The sequence below is a fragment of the Penicillium solitum genome (genome assembly GCF_028829755.1).
Source record: "Penicillium solitum strain IBT 25940 chromosome Unknown utg000008l_segment0_segment0, whole genome shotgun sequence".
NCBI lineage: Eukaryota > Fungi > Ascomycota > Eurotiomycetes > Eurotiales > Aspergillaceae > Penicillium > Penicillium solitum.
Genome location: NW_027072127.1, coordinates 540046 through 556777, shown reverse-complemented (window position 1 = coordinate 556777; position 16732 = coordinate 540046). Strand labels below are relative to the sequence as shown.

The following is a 16732-nucleotide window of genomic DNA, read 5'->3' as shown; positions in this document are numbered from 1 at the left end:
TGCCCCACTTGCCTTTTCTATTTTTGGCCAAGCGGAGAGCTGCATACAAAACATACAAAGTACAAGCACTCCTAGGTTTATGAAAAGAATAATTTGATTGACAAGAAGCTTCCCCTCTATAACATCGATTTCGGGAAATCCTTCATTGCCTGCCTCACTCCCAAATCTGCCAAAATCTCCTCAGTTCCACCCAAGATGGCATCGAACTTATATGTGCGATGGAACATCTCGATGACCTTGCCCATTCCTGACTGAGTGATACCACGACCACCAAAGATGTTCGTGGCGAGGCTAGCAATCTCACCTGCGGCTTGGGTACAGTGTGACTTGAGCAGTCCGATAGGTCCACCCAGATGCTTCGCTTGCTGGGCGTATGTCATGTTGCACATCTGGTAGGCGATGGATTCAAGCCATGCCTGGTTAGATTCAGCCAGGGAGATCATGCGAGCAATCCTGTCGCGTGTTAGAAGAGAAATACCGGCAACAAATCATCCAAGAGACTCACTTTTGACGAATAACAGGTTGTTCAATCAACTTCTTGCCAAAGACAATGCGCTGGTTGGACCATTTCATTGTCTCTTCCACAACCATCATTGACATGCGTACCACGGCAGCGACCATCATAAACCGCTCATGGTTGAAGTTGCTCATGATAACGATGAAGCCTTTGTGCTCCTCGCCTAGGAGATTCTCAACCGGAACCTTGACATTCTCAAACTGCACGAAAGCAGTGGCAGCGGCAGTTGAATATGAGGTCTTGATTTGCTTGGTCTCCACACCCTCACCGCGAGGAATCAAGAGAACCGAGAAGCCCTTCTCGGTACGGCAGCCAGTTACAAAGTAATCCGCGAACATGCCATTCGTGATCCATTTCCTGGGCCATGTTAGCGCAAATCTCTTAATTCAACCAACAAATGCGATGCGACTAACTTTGTTCCATTGACAATATAATGTTTCCCATCAGGAGTCTTCTCTGCAGTGGTCTTCAGACCCGCCACATCACTACCAGCAAAGGCCTCGGTGATAGCCAAACACATCTTCTTCTGGCCCGACAATACCTCATCATTGAGGCGCTCCTTGAGTACAGGATCATGCAGCCATTGTTGGACAGCTGTCAAACTAATAGCCATACCGGCCATATTGCCATCCTGGAAGCCTCTGGCATTGGCACGGACTAACTCCTGTACTATTATCATATCGTGGAGATAATCAAACTCCTTTCCATCCACAGCTCCACCGAGCAAGGTACGGTTGTGCAGATGCTTTCCGGGACCCAGTCGCATAGCCAGAATGTTCGTCTCGGCCATGCGGTTGATTAGGTCTTGGCTGATGTAGGTGCCATCCTGCTCTTTCTCTTGCGCTTCGGGCGTCACATATTTATCGGTGAACACTCGGATGGCCTTCTGCAGGCGTCGGTGGGTCTCCTTGTAGTAAGGGGACTTAAATTGGGGTCGTAGCCATAGGGGTTCTGCGTAGGGCACGGGGCTCAAAGCTCCAGGGACGGGCACGATGACCTCGGGTTTTTCGCCTTCGACGACACCGATGCAAAGCTGGTCACGGTATTTCTCCAGCACCTCCTGGCGGTGCAGGTTGTAGAAATCGGATGTTGCGTCCTGGCCAGCAACTTGAGCAAGCACAACGGCACCACCGGGGTGGGCGTCGACAAAATCGGTTAGATCATAGACTTGGTGGTCGATGATGCACCAGAGGGAATCCTCGGTGTTGTGCTTCGCGATCTCCGCACGTGTGAGAGTTTCCGATGGCATATTTTAATATGAATGAAGGGGGGAAAGAATGGGGGGGTTACAAGTAAATACCCCAGATTATAAGTCGCCAATCATGCAACTGTTGTTTCAAATTGAGCCGAGGCCCGAGAATTGTGATGTCAGCGTCGTCGGGTCTCTTGGCTACAACCCCAACAGTCTACCAACGAGGACCTCGGGATCAGCTTCCGATTACTAGTCGGCCCTATATGTACCTGTATAATTAAATGTTTTCGCCAATACCAGGCTGTTGAATTGAAATCAGTAAGGACGTTTATAACTCGCACGACCCACCTGCAGGTGTCATCGGTACGTGTCAGTTTTAGCTTCAACAAGTCCTGTAAGGAGCAAGATAACATAGCATTACTAGATATGATGCATCTATTTTTAGGTAGAGAAAGATCAAAGAGGAAAGGCTTCTTTGAATGTATCAGAGGCTATCATAGCGGCCGGACCAACTTTGTTCTAAAATATATATCTCAAATCAATTGGGAGTGTATTCATGAGCATATCTTGACATATCTTATGTTTACACGCCGTTAATAATCTCCCTTCGAACGATCAGCCTTGATATCTTTCATTGCCTGCTCCATTAACCACGCACAAACAGGCTGCGCATCGTTTCCAACCCGCCAGCTGCCTAGCACAACACCGTGCTGTTCAAGCACTTCGCTCGCGCGATCCCAACGACGTCGCCAAAGCTCTTCGCGCTTATTTGGGAGGGGTGCAGGCGGCACTCCCGACTCATTGGACCCTACTCTCCTAATTGATTGGTTGGATGGAGAATTTCGTGGCCCAGAGGCGGATCCCGAGAGGTTGAGCCGGTCGCTTGCATACTGGAACCCCTGGTATGCGGCCTGGGCGGCTGCCGCTGGGTATGATTGAATGCCACTGGCAGAAGCCGGAGTCCTAGCTGGCGTAGTTGATGTAGTTGATAGACTGGGATCTGAACTGGTTGTTGATGACCCAGTGTTTGTACGACGTGGAGGGGGGCGAGGCGGTGGTGGCTTGGCGCGTGTAGCTTGCGATTGACTCTGGGCACCTGCAGAACCATCATCGAGGCCTTTGAGCCACGAAGAAGGAACTCCACTCGTTGATGTCTCAGCACTGCTCTGAGGGGTTGAAGGCGAGGGATCCAGATCGATCAATGAATCTGTCTTGGGCACTCCGCGTCTGGGTGGAACAGGCGGGACTGGTTTGCGCTTGGGGGCCTCTTGTGCTGCCGTCGGGTTGGGTTCTTTTTCTGACCCATTGGAAGGTATAGCAACGTTGCGCAGAGAGGATGGTCTGGAACTCTTCGCCAAATCAGCTGGTGTAGAAACCATCCGCAGTGCAGATGGTTTGATTGGTTTCGCTGGACGTGGTCGTGGAGTTGCGGGGTGTGTAAGCCCCGCTGGAGGTGGCTGATCGCCGATGATGAGATCTGTGAGATCAATCAGGTCTTCAAGGTCAAGGTCCTTTGGATCTTGTTCATGATGGCCTACGGGCACTGCAGAGTCAACAGTCGTGCCACCGCGAGGCGGCAGTGTCGGTCTGTTGGTAGCGGCATCCGAGTGGTCCACTACATTTGGTGAACTGTGACTGCGTTTAGACTGGTCCAGATGGCCCACGGATTTGTCGAAGAACTTCTGGGTTTCTGAGGTCGTAACATCACGAATGAAGATGCCAAGGATCTGGCCAGGATTTGCCAACACAATCTCAGTGTAAACCTCCAGATCAGCTTCACCACTGTCACCGACAAGAATGAACTTGCGTTCCGGGAAGTCGCGCAGAATTTGTTCTAATGAACCCCGTTTCCTCTCTGCGGTGGGCTCAAAGATTCCTTGAAGCATGCCCGAGTACTGTTTGAGATGGAAGGAGCCCGGAGGTAATCCCACCATTTTGAAGTACCGCTCAAGCAGAGGATACAACTGCCAGGGAGCATTCGACACATAGTGAATTTGCACACCCTCATTGGCCAGTTTGCAGTACCAGTCGCTGACTCCTTCGACTGTCAGTTCATCTAATTCACGGACGAAGGTGTTGCGGAACATCTCTTTCGCTCCGCTGGCAATGGCTGAGTGCTTGACTGTATCATCGATGTCACTGATCAAACTGATTCCAACCGGATCAATGACCTCAATCGGCCTTGCAACAGACAGTTCCTCGGATGCCAAGACACGAATATGAGTTGGCACAAAAGGTAGTGTAGCGCGAAGAGTAAAATGGCCTGATTCATCCGTCAAGATATTTCGAGACTTGCTTTCATCGTCGTTGAAGAAGAACACTGTCACTGGCATGCTGCCAACGGGATTCGTCAAGAATGGACGAAGTCTTTCCATCAGATGGGCATTCGCTATAGATAATTCATCTTTACTCAATGGTGCAGTAGGTTGGTGTGTCTGCTCCGCGTTTGAGCCTTTCCAAGCCGGGTCCGCTTCCTTTTCAGCCTTGGCGACTAATGTTTGGATTTCCTTGTCGATGTATTCATCATCTCCCTTCCCAGAAGCCTTGTCGTTGTTTTCATCATTTGCAGTTCCAGTTGGTGCAGAGATCCCGCTCAGCTTCCTGGCCAGAGCAATCATCAACCGGTGCTTTCGGCTCATCGGTCCCCGACCAGGAGAATAGATCCAGCCACGCACATCAACGGCCACGACTGCATCTTCAGTCTCCGATGCATCCCAATTAGGCGAGGAAAGGTCATCATCCTCATGGGTTGCACCCCGGTAATCATCGATAGTTTCCGACCACGAGTCACGTCGCGGACGGGTGCTGGTACCGGTGCTCTTCTTCTCTGCCAATTTCCTGGCATAACTAGGGAAGACCACCATCTCCTCATCGCCTGACCGTGCAATTTCGACATCCGGGAATGCGCCAGGGGTATTGTAGTAGTCCTCATCATGTTCATTCCTCTGACCCGACCATTGTGAGGTATAGGTCTGGCGTAGCTCATTGGCCGCTTTGAAATATTCGTAGACCTTCTTTCGGCGGCTACCAGGGGCAGAAGCAGCATCACCGCTACCTGGGCCCCATGTTGATGAAAGTCCAGATTGCGACATCGAGTCTATGGTTGTGTCCTTCGGTCCGTGGCGGGGCTCTCGGATTGACTTCGGGTATCTTGTAGCTGGCTTGTTACCGGCTACTGTAGTAGATTTCCACGGCCTTGACTGTCGCCGGGTTCCGAGAAGATAAGTCACAAGGCGTCCGCCAAGTCTGCTATCGCGTGTAGCGAGTCGCGCTTGTCGCTGGACAATCGCTCGGTAGACTCGCGATTGGGCCCGGTGTCGGAGCGCGGGCAGGGTTTCGTGCCGGATGCCCCAGAGACGGGTTTGGGCTCGTCTGGTTCCGTGTGCGCCAATGATTAGACGGAGTATACGTGAGAGCCTACTGGGTCGAGGTTCGCGGGGGAAGGAAGGGAAAAGAGTGGTAGGCGGGCGTCTGAAGAGGGAGAGCCTCGACCGGAGGATTGGCCAACGGAAACGTGATTTGGGCGCCAGGATCTCGTGTGGTATGATGTACGATCAGGGTAAGAGTATTCCGAGAGGGAAAAAAAAGCCAAGTTGAGTATGGAGTAAGGCTGTAGAAAGTTGATTCGCTGCGGGGAAGAGATCGACCATGACGATGATTATTCGGATGCTCTCACCGCGTTGCGACCGAACATTCTGGTTTTATATTGAAGTATACTATTTTTGGTCTTTTTTTGTGTGTTTAAACTACTAGGAATAATCATCTATCAAATCATTCAGCATTTATTCTGTTGGTTGTAGAGGGGTAGCTTATGCGTAAATATGAGCCTATATGGAAGCAGAAGCAGATACCCAAGTGCTTTGCATCGATGGAATATATTTTTGATCTATAATCTAGCCCTAAAGCCTATTGCTCTTTGAGATCTGATAAAAGAAATCGTATACTAATATACAAGAACTACCAAGCGCCAATTATGCACTGTCCTCGGTGTAGTTCACTTTCTTCGCACGTGAACTTCGTCGAGAAGGTGATATCGAAGCCGGAGAACTGTCAAGTTCCATGGAAATCTCTTCTGTGTTTGCAGTCCCTTCAGATTCTGGGGTGGACTCAATCGCTGGAGCCTTGCGCTTCCGAGACCTGCTCAAAGGAGGCGTGCGTTTCGTGGCCCGGGCGGGTTTCTTTACTGGCGTTTCTATCTTGATGGGTATATCTAGGGGAGCATCGTCTGCGATAGACCCAATCTTACCCTTTTTGGCGGCGTTTTTCTTGGGACTTGGTGTAGCTTTAGGCTTCACGATTTTCTTTGCCGGTCGGAGCCATTCCTCCATGCCCTCAGGCCAGTAGACTCGACCATCCGGTCCACCCATTCCGACTTCTTCGTCTGGTATGGTGCGAGGCGGTGGTATTGAGCCTTCGAGGTCCACGAAGCCCCCGTTCTTCTTGGATTTTTTGGGTGGTTTGAACGGTTGGTTTTCGTCAAGGCGCATGAAGGGTATAATTTCGTTCACAAGATTGTAGCCGGGGAGTTTGAAGTTTCTCATCAACTCAAATACGGCTTGTTCTTTGTCCTTGGCCTCAATCATCAGGTCCATGGTAGGCGCACAAGGGGGCAGAGTAGTAACGCGGGCGCTGTGTTTGCGCCGTTGGCGTGGGGTGATGGCGGGTGAAGTTTGTTCGGAATAGTGCATCTTTTGAGTGATATTCTTCCGAGACCATGTTGCTGATATACGCTTGTAGAGAGGGATGATGTCCTCGGTTCCTTCTCGGACCTCATTAGCATCAAAAATGATATTATGGTGGTGATAGTCGAGAACAAGAGGGATGTTGAGCTCCTCGCAAATAGGCAGTAGATCGTGAACAGACCAGCTCACGTCGTCATTCTCCAGAACCAACCGGTTTTTGATGTCCTGTGACAACATAGCGTAGTTTGCTCGGAACCGATCTAGTGTGGCGGCCTTATCACCAAACACTCCCCCCATATGAAGGATCATGACCGCATCGCGGTCCTGCTGTGGGGGAAGTTTGAGTAGCTGGAGCATCTCCGAGTGATACTCGAGATCGCGAACGGAGTTTTCGATGACTTCTTTCCTCGGTGATCCAAATTGAGTGAATTGGCCAGGGTGAACCGACACTCGGTGTCCAAGTTCTGCAACCACACGCCCTACATCTGCGAGCACCTCCGAGGCGAACGGCGCCAGCTTATAGCCATATTCCTTGTGACTGGCAAATGGGAACATCTCACTGCTGAGTCGCATGAACTTAATGCCATATTTGTCGTTCCACCGAATGATTTTCACCAAATCGCGTACATTCGCCAATGCCAGCCCCTCGACGAAGGCTTGTCCGCGTGCAACGTCGGCTGGTTGGTCGCGGTCTGGACGATTCTTAATCGGGTGTGTGGGCTCGTCGGGATCTTGGAGTGGGTGTCGATTTTCGAGTATAGAGGCGATTCGACATGTCCGAGAACAGAATACGGAAGGGGTTGAATAGCGAAGGTACGTGTTTAGACAAGCCTGTTCAAGTCAGAATCCAGGGTCACCGATGAGAGCGATATCGTGTCCAACACAGCGCAACTCACATATCCTAATCGGCCTTTCCAGGGAAGAGGAAGGTAGCTACTATTCACCGGAGGTGGCCGGCCGAGCGCCTCTTTTAGCTCTTCCACATCAACGGGAATGTCCTCATCTGACTCTGGGTCCAATGCAGCCTCTGCCTGACCAGCAGGTAAGGGTATATCTCCATTAAGGATATCCGCCGGCTTCGCCTCAGGCCCAGGCGTCTCAGTCGCCCTGACCATATCTTCTGGATTCTGAGCGCTGGGTTTTCGGCCAGGACCTTGTGAATATGCACGTGATAATGTAGACCTCGTTATGTTTAGGGGATGCGCAACATTTTTAGACGAGAAGAACGAGAAGCGCAGAGCGCAGTGAGCCGCATGATGGGCATTGTGGACTGGGGCGAGCGATCTGGTTCTCGCCACGGGCACGAATTCAGGAATACTCAATGACGTATGTCGACCCTGTTGGGTAGCTTCCAAGGAATTGACACGGATAGACAGACCCTGCAGCAGCCGAGGAAAAGACCGACCCATTCAGCGGACTTTTGGAGGTAGGTCAAGGAATATTGGGGTTTGGAGGAGTTCGTGAGGGCGGGATGTTGTATAACGCGCTAATCAACGCGACTCACCGTTCACCGCGCTGGACCTATCAACCTCGTTAATCCCATCAACCCCATCAACATCAACATCAAAATTACAACTTGATATAATCATATCTGCGATCACTTCCTGGGATATCTATAATATATAATATATAACATAGTGCAACCTTGGAAAGAACCCATTGATGCCTCAGGCCAGATATACAAGTCCTGTCAGAATGTGCCAAAGTGCCAAAAGTGCCGGATGCAAGACTAGCTGCAGAAAGCGGGACAAGTTGCCTACTCCACTAGAACTAACTGTAGTTAGTTCATTTATATTGGACACGTCACAATATCATGCAAAACCTAAAATTCGATCGTGCAACAATCCTTTTCTGCAGCCATGTGGGTGCGTGGTACAGCAGACACAAACACTACTGACTTTTGATATATTACCATGTTGTACATATTACATACACTGTCCTCCAGGAGAAGCTCGTCTCTGCTCAATTGATCTATATGTACACATCTGCATTGAGAGTTCGACTTTAAGTGCTACTAAATTAGCCCCGAGGATAAATATCGTTTTCCCCAAGGACTGAACGCAGATATGGTTGGGTCTCGTACTTGGTCAAATGGTTTTATTAGCAAGGCCTCCAGGGCTAAATAAAGATGAGAATGAACCCAATTTGCGTCAGCATAAACTTACCGGCTGACGTCCATAGGTCTATTGGATGGTTATCTACTTTGTACTGGATGATTAAAATAGGAAATAAAATCTGTTGTCTATTAACTTTGCGGTATACCTATTTTAGTGCTAGAGATCCAATGAGATATTATCAAGTGTACCGAACACCAGTGAGCACGGTGAACTTTATGACAATAGTCTGCATATGTGGGGACTACATGAACGCCGAGGTACTTGAGACGAGAAATCTTTAGGCTAGAACAACGCAACAAGTTGGCCTCATGATTGCATGATTGGAACTAGGACCAAGACCAAGACTAGGTGGGGTTCAGATGGGGAGCTAACGGCTATTTTCGAACTTTTGTAGGCCGTGTTAGCCATTTATAATTGTCTGTTGTTCGCACTCTTGTTCCTTAATCCCGCGAGGTGAAAGCCCCTTTTACATTGCAAAAAACAAGAACAAGTGCAGCAATGACTCCCGAGTCAATCAAACCAAAGCTGATTCCCCCAGCGCCCATCGCAATTTGTGGAATGTCTGTACGTCTTCCTGGAGGCTTACACACACCACAACAGCTATGGGACTTCTTGGTTGCGAAAGGAGATGCCCGTGGCCAAGTGCCAAAGTCCAGATATAATGCCTCTGCATACTACTCTGAGATGCAGAAACCGGGCAGCGCCAAGACCGAATATGGATACTTTCTGGATGAAAGTATTGACATTGCTTCTGTGGATACATCTTTCTTCACAATGGGAAAATTGGAGGTGGAGCGCATGGACCCACAGCAACGGCAGATGCTAGAAGTTGCCAGAGAGTGTATGGAAGATGCTGGCGAAACAAACTGGAAAGGACGACCGATTGGTTGCTACATGGGTAGCTTTGGTGAAGATTGGCTGGAAATCTGTGTGAAAGAAACCCAGCAATATGGCCAGCATCGAGTGAGCGGATATGGAGATTTCATGTTGCCGAACCGAGTCTCATATGAGATGGACTTGACGGGACCGAGGTTAGTTGATCCATATTTTTTTCTCTTTCGGAATAGAATGCAAATTGCTAAGCGGGAGAACAAAATAAAGCATGGTAGTACGTACTGGCTGCTCAGCAGGTCTTGTTGCACTACACGAAGCATGTCTGGCAATTTCCAGAGGCGACTGCGAGGGAGCCATAGTTGGCGGTGCCAATCTGATTATGGCACCGGGCATGACAACTGCCATGAGTGAGCAAGGCGTAATTTCGCCTGATGGATCTTGTAAGAGCTTCTCCGCCGATGCCAATGGCTATGCCCGAGGGGAGGCAATCTCTGCCATCTTCATTAAACCTCTGGATGATGCCATCCGGGATGGAAATCCAGTTCGAGCGGTTATCCGTTCGACGGCATCTAACAGTGACGGAAGGGGTGCTGGAATTGGCACCCATGTTCCTAATGATATCTCGCACGAGGCCATGATCCGACGCGCGTATGAGGTGGCAGGTATTGCAGATTACTCCCAGACCGCGTTTGTCGAATGTCATGGCACTGGCACCCAAGTTGGAGATCCCATCGAAACCCGAGCAGTGGGCCGGGTTTTTGGCCCTTCTGGTGGCATCCTCATTGGGTCTGTGAAGCCCAATCTTGGTCACTCCGAGGGAGCCTCCGGGATTACATCCCTGATCAAGTCGGTACTAGCCCTGGAAAATTGCATCATCCCTCCGAATATCAAGTTCAAGGAGCCCAATCCCAATATCCAGTGGGATGAATATGGTCTCGCTGTTCCCACAGAACCGATGCCATGGCCTGAGGCTCGCAGCGAGCGTATCAGTGTGAACTCTTTCGGCATTGGAGGCACAAACGCTCACGTGGTTCTCGATTCGGCTCAGAGCTTTGGAGTCTCCCCCATTCCCCCACAGTGTACCATTTCACCGCAGCTGCTTGTTTATTCAGCAAACAATGTCGAGTCACTAAAACAGATGATTTCCCACTATACAGCCTATGTCCAGAAGAATTCAGCCAGGGTTGCCGATCTGGCATTCACTCTGTGTAATAAAAGGGAACATCTGCCTCACCGGGCATTCTCCGTGAATAACCCATTGGGTCTGCTAACGACTTCAGCTCCCTCAAAAACTGGCGAGGCACCAAATATTGTCATGGTTTTCACTGGCCAGGGGGCTCAGTGGCCACAAATGGGTGGTTCTATGATTCATAACGCCGTCTATCCCGCATTTAAGAAGAGCATTCAAGATCTTGACTCACATTTAAAAACCCTCAAAGATGGACCAGAATGGAGTATTGAAGAAGAGCTCTTGAAGCCCTCGGATACCAGCAGGCTTGGCTCATCCGAGTTATCCCAGCCCCTTTGCACGGCAATTCAAGTGGCTCTGATTGACACTTTTGCTTCCGTTGGAATTCAGCCTGCTGCTGTCGTGGGCCACTCTAGTGGCGAGGTAGCTGCTGCATACGCTGCCGGTGCCATCACAGCCAACGAAGCAATTATGATTGCGTTTTATCGAGGTCGGGTCACCAAGCTACAAACCAAACCCGGGGCCATGGCGGCTATAGGTATGGGCACTGAGGAAGTCCAGGAATATCTACAGGATGGTGTCATTGTTGCTTGCGAAAACTCCCCCAAGAGTGTTACTCTCGCTGGTGATACACATGCTATTGAGGATTCAGTTGCCAATATCAAGAAGGCCTACCCTGATGTCTTGGCCAGAGAGTTGAAAGTCGACAAGGCGTACCACTCTCATCACATGGCTGAGATAGGCGACGACTACTATGCTTTGATCGAACATGAAGTATCCGCCAAGGATCCAAATAAGTTGTTCTTCAGCAGTGTCGAGAACAAAATACTTACCGAAGCCCAGACTTTCGGCCCCAAATACTGGCAGATGAACCTACAGTCGCCAGTACTCTTCCGTTCAGCAGTCTCATCTATAATCCAGCACCCGATTTCGAAGAATATGGTGCTCCTTGAGATTGGGCCACACTCCGCTCTTGCGGGTCCCTTGCGACAGATCCAGAGTCATCATTCCACTTCTTCTCCTTACGTCTCTGCATTTGTCCGCAACCAGGACAGTACGGAATCCTTCCTGACTGCCATTGGGAAGCTTCATGTTCTCAATGCTGTCTCTGATTTGGGCAAGGTCATTAGTGAAGGGTCTACTCTCCCAGACCTTCCAAGGTATCCATGGGATCATTCAAAAAGGTTCTGGCATGAGTCTCGGTTGAGCAAGGAGTGGAGACATCGTGATCACAGGTACCACGATCTTTTGGGGGTCCAGGTAACAGAGAGTCCAGACTTCCATGCTCTTTTCAGAAATTTGTTTCACTTGGACAATGCCCCGTGGATTCGCGACCACAAGGTCGGCGATGATATTGTCTTCCCCTTCGCTGGCTATGCTGCGATGATTGGAGAGGCTGTGAGACAGCTAACCGGAGTCAGCGAAGCATTCAAACTACGCAATATCATTGTTAGCACTGCCCTCGTCTTGAATGAGGGCCCGCCAGTTGAGATCATGACAACACTGCACCGCAATCGATTGACTGATTCCCTCGACAGCGAGTGGTGGGAATTTACCATCGCTTCTCACAACGGAACAAGTTGGATCAAGCACTGCTCGGGTGAGGTTAGATCACTTAGCGAACATCTTGAAGATTTAGACAAGAAAGCTCCTCTTGTGCGCAAAATTGATACGCGCCGTTGCTACCATTCTATGGCCATGTCCGGTCTCAACTTCGGGCCATCATTTCAACGTCTCGACCATCTCCGATCAGACACCGTTACGCAGAATGCAACGTCCGAACTTGTTGCAAAGGATACTGGTGGGGATAACTATCATCTGCACCCCACAGTCATCGATGCCTCACTACAGCTGCTCAGCGTAGCTGCTTCCAAGGGATATGCCGATCAAATAACCACCATAATGGTTCCTACCCACATTCAAGAAATGACCATCTACCGCTGCTATGACAATGTCCAAATCCAAGCTTCCGCATCTTATACCCCGAACGGCTCTATCGTGGGTAGTAGCCAATGTATTACCGCAGGGGGCAAGGTTGCTTTACGCAGTTCTGGAATTAAACTCTCTGTTCTCGATCATCAGGACTCTGACAAAGCGGACAACGCCACTGCTTGCGCAGAATGGGCTCCCCATGTCGACTTCCTGGATGTCAACACCCTCATCAAGCCATTGATTGACCGCAGTGATTACATGCCCGCTTTGACAGAACTATCCCATCTATGTATGATTTACACACAGCGTGTCATTGCGGAACTGGATACTCCAATCAGCCACATGCCCAAGTATCGATCATGGATCGATCAATACCTCCTTTCTGTGGATTTGCAGAGTCTCCAAATTCTTGACAATACTGCCATTGAGCAGCGAGTGAAAAGGCTCGTTGACCAGGTGTCCCAAACCAACGGCGCCCATCTTGCTGTTGGTATTGAGGTAATCTTCAATAACGTCCAACGGATTTTTACCGGAGAGGTAGAGCCTCTGGATCTCCTTTTAGCCGACGACATATTGGCCAAGGTCTACGACGCTATGGATCAATGCGATGTTTCCAGATTCATCGGTCAACTAAGCCACAGCAAGCCTAATTTGCGTATCCTCGAAATAGGTGCCGGAACCGGCGGATCTACAGCTAATATCCTCAAGCTGTTGACACCTGGGAACAGAACCCTATACACAAATTACACCTTCACTGATGTCTCATCAGGCTTCTTTGTTGCTGCCAAGGATCGCTTTGCCAATTACTCAAACCTTGAATACGCTACTCTCGATATTAGCAAGGACCCCTCCGACCAAGGTTTCGATGGTCGCAAATACGACCTAATTCTGGCGACTAATGTCATCCACGCCACTGCATCCTTGAACGACAGTCTGAGCAATGTTCGCAAACTTCTTTCTCCCACCGGGTGGTTCCTGCTCCACGAATTGACACCCACATCCAAATGGGTCAACTATATCTTTGGAACTCTAGCCGGTTGGTGGTACGGCAATGCTGACGGTCGGTCGGATGAGCCATATATAGGCGTTGAGCGCTGGGAAAGAGAACTCAAGACCGCTGGATTCCGCGCTCCTGATGCTGCAGTTTTGGATTCGGACTACCCATATCAGTTAAACGCCATGATCGTGGCTAGACCGGAAAGCGATGTTGCACCTAAAAGATGCGTCACGCTCTTGACCCTCCCTGAATCAAAATCTGTCGGTTCTTTGCGTCAGGCGCTGGAGAACAGGGGATACTCCGTTCATCATTCTCGGTTTGACGAAGAGCCCCTGCCTGACGGACAAGATGTGATCGCCTTGCTTGACGAAGAAGCCCCATTCTTTGAAAACATGGATAGCACAAGATTTGACTCTTTCAAGAAAATGGTGGAGAGCCTAAATAGATGTGGGATTCTCTGGGTCACTCGTTTATCACAATCCCAATGTCAGGACCCGAGATTTAGCCAGATCAACGGCATAGCAAGGACCATTCGCAATGAATTGCTTGTCGACTTTGCTACTTGCGAGATTGATGATCTTGATATCTCTTTGGAAAAGCTCATTGACGTATGTGAGAAGTTCCAAGTCCGCCAGGAGGACGAGACCCTCAAGCCTGAATTTGAATACGCTATTGTGGACAATACCGTCCAAGTCGGGCGGTATCATTCTTTCTCGGTGCAAGACGAGCAAGAAACGTCGGGTTCCAATGGTGGCATGGCTCTTCGAACTAGTAAGCCCGGTCGCTTGGCTTCGTTATACTGGGCTCATGGGGATATCAAACCCCTAATGGGAGATGAAGTGGAAATCGAAACCTACGCAACCGGTTTGAATTTCAAGGTAGGTCCAAAGGAAACAGGCGGACAGAATAACAAACACATACTGATATGATTTCACAGGATGTCTTATGTGCCATGGGCATTGTCGAGGCCAAATATAATGAGTTTGGCCATGAAGGCGCCGGCATAGTCCGCCGCATCGGTCCTGAAGTTCAAGATCTGAAGGTCGGTGACCGCGTCATGGTTGTTGGGAGCTGTTTATTTGGAACACAATTAGTTCTCTCCGAGAACCTGTGCGAGAAAATCCCAGGTGGCTTAAGCTTCACCGATGCGGCTAGCATGCCTTGCGTGTTCAGCACATCAATATACTCCATCTTCGACGTCGGTAATCTGAAAAAGGGACAGGTTCGTTCCCCCCTCAACTCTCTGGCTTCTTGTCTCAGCTTTTGACGTATTTTATAGTCCATTCTTATCCACAGTGCCTGCGGTGGAGTTGGAATTGCGACCATCCAGCTTGCTCAAATGGCCGGAGCCGAGATTTACGCAACTGTCGGTAACGAGGAGAAGGTCCAGTATCTCATGGAGACGTTTGGCCTTCCTCGAAATAGGATCCTCAACTCCCGTAATAACTCATTCGTCGAGGATATCATGCGGGAGACAAATGGACAGGGTGTCGACTTGGCATTAAACTCATTGTCTGGTGAACTACTACACGCTACATGGAAGTGCATTGCACCATTTGGAAAGATGGTCGAGATTGGCAAGCGAGACTTGATTGGCTCTGGAAAACTTGACATGACTCCTTTCTTAGACAACCGGAGCTACTGCTGTGTTGACTTGGATCAAATTTGTTCCAGAAAGCCGACCCTTGCGAAGAAGTATGTACCATCAATCACGAGGAGGATAACAATGTATGAGATTCGATAACTGACATCATGCAGGCTGCTAAAGGAAATTGTGCACCTACTCAGGGAGCGCTACATCTCTCCTATCCGACCCATCAAGGTTTTTAGTTCCGATGGTATACACGATGCCTTCCGTTACATGCAGCAGGGCATTCATCTAGGAAAGATCGTCGTGTCGATGCGTGATACGTCAGGCCAGGTCAGCGCAGTACAAAATATCCAGCAAAGAAAAAAGCCCATCCAACTCAACAGCTCCGGTGCATACCTACTCGTAGGTGGCCTCGGCGGTCTGGGTCGGGCTATATCTACGTGGATGGTCCAACACGGAGCTCGCCATCTCATATATCTTTCCCGAACTGCAGGATCAAGCGTAACCCACCAAGAATTTGCTCAAGAGCTTGCCAGTATGGATTGTCGCGCCGACTTCGTTCAAGGGAGCGTGTCCAACATCGAGGATGTGACCACCGCCATCAAACGGGCTCAAGGCCGGCTTCGGGGTATCCTGCAAATGTCCATGATGCTTCGTGATCGGAGCTTTGAACGCATGACACTGGAAGAGTGGAACACAGCTGTTGACCCGAAGGTCAAGGGAACGTGGAATCTCCATAATGCTTCGGTATCTGCAAATTCCAAGCTTGACTTCTTTGTTCTTTTCAGTTCGGTCTCCGGCGTCTTTGGGCTTCCTGGTCAGATCAACTATGCTGGTGCCAATACCTTCCTAGATGCGTTTTCAAAATACCGGTTGGGTCTGGGACTACCAGCTTGCGCTATCGACATCGGTCCTGTCGAGGGGGTAGGTTATGCTGCCGAGCAGGAGGAAATTATACAAAAGCTCAAGGCTGCTGGCGGCTTAGGCAATACAGTCTCAGTGAGCGAGCTTTTTAGCGCAGTAGAGGCAGCGATGACACCAATGGCAAATAAGTCGAGACCCGAAGCAAGCAGCTTCTGCGTTGGAATTCGCCCCAACATGCTTCTGGCCGACCAAAGAAACCGTTTGATCTGGAAGAAGGACGTACGAATGTCGGTGTTCCATAATACTGGAGCACCTGGTACCACCTTGACCTCTACTTCTGGCACTGGCCTGGAATCCTTTATCACACAGGCCAAGAGCGATGCCGCGTTACTAAGCCAGACCGACTCTGCTCAAACGCTTGCTGTGGAAATTGGAAAGAAGGTGTTTAGCTTCTTGCTGAGGCCGGAAGAAGACCTGGTGACATCTTGCTCCTTGTCTGAGCTTGGAATGGATTCTCTCGTGGCAATTGAGGTGAAACAGTGGTGGAAGGCAACATTCGAGTTTGATATAAGTGTCCTCGAGTTGATGGGAATGGGCACCCTTGATATACTCGGGGAGCATGCTGCTCGTGGCATGCTTAAATTGTTCCACGGTGTACAAGAGCAAGCCGATTGAGCATCACGTGGTTGTAATTGACTCCAAATGTAAGTGATACTTTGATATGTATAAATAGAACAAATCAAGGAAATGAAAGCAAATGATGAGATACAACAGCAAGTTCTCGCCAATTTCCACCCTGTATGCTCCGTTGAAATCT

At 49.7% G+C, this 16732-nt stretch overlaps 4 protein-coding genes across 4 annotated transcripts; 1 reads left to right on the top strand and 3 right to left on the bottom strand.

Annotated features, from left to right (window-relative positions):
- Positions 1–54: 54 nt before the first annotated feature.
- N7455_009472 (acyl-CoA dehydrogenase family protein) lies at positions 55–1839 on the bottom strand. The gene is made up of 3 exons (XM_040954612.2): positions 931–1839; positions 506–874; positions 55–453 (listed from the first exon to the last, which is right to left on the bottom strand). The coding sequence occupies exons 1-3, from the start codon at positions 1764–1766 to the stop codon at positions 117–119; spliced, it is 1542 nt and encodes a 513-aa protein (XP_040814945.1). The 5' UTR covers positions 1767–1839; the 3' UTR covers positions 55–116.
- Positions 1840–2302: 463 nt separating this feature from the next.
- Positions 2303–4801, bottom strand: N7455_009471 (phosphatidate phosphatase App1 family protein; the record flags this gene model as incomplete). Its single annotated transcript, XM_040954749.2, has 1 exon — positions 2303–4801. One exon carries the CDS (start codon positions 4799–4801, stop codon positions 2303–2305), a length of 2499 nt encoding a protein of 832 aa, XP_040814790.2.
- An 879-nt stretch (positions 4802–5680) lies between these two features.
- N7455_009470 (UV-endonuclease UVE-1) lies at positions 5681–7800 on the bottom strand (the record flags this gene model as incomplete). The annotated part of the gene is made up of 2 exons (XM_040954641.2): positions 5681–7222; positions 7288–7800. 2 exons carry the CDS (start codon positions 7798–7800, stop codon positions 5681–5683), a joined length of 2055 nt encoding a protein of 684 aa, XP_040814780.2.
- Positions 7801–9006: 1206 nt separating this feature from the next.
- Positions 9007–16590, top strand: N7455_009469 (type I polyketide synthase; the record flags this gene model as incomplete). The annotated part of the gene is made up of 5 exons (XM_065606213.1): positions 9007–9539; positions 9610–14338; positions 14398–14682; positions 14740–15155; positions 15219–16590. 5 exons carry the CDS (start codon positions 9007–9009, stop codon positions 16588–16590), a joined length of 7335 nt encoding a protein of 2444 aa, XP_065460176.1.
- Between the last annotated feature and the right edge of the window lie 142 nt (positions 16591–16732).

Bases quoted from the DNA above. Each gene is read 5' to 3' on its own strand.
- N7455_009472 (XM_040954612.2), bottom strand. From the start codon at position 1,766: ATGCCATCGGAAACTCTCACACGTGCGGAGATCGCGAAGCACAACACC. The intron at 875-930 runs GTTAGTCGCATC...AACATGGCCCAG, and splicing joins TATATTGTCAATGGAACAAA to GAAATGGATCACGAATGGCA. The intron at 454-505 runs GTGAGTCTCTTG...AACACGCGACAG, and splicing joins CAACCTGTTATTCGTCAAAA to GATTGCTCGCATGATCTCCC.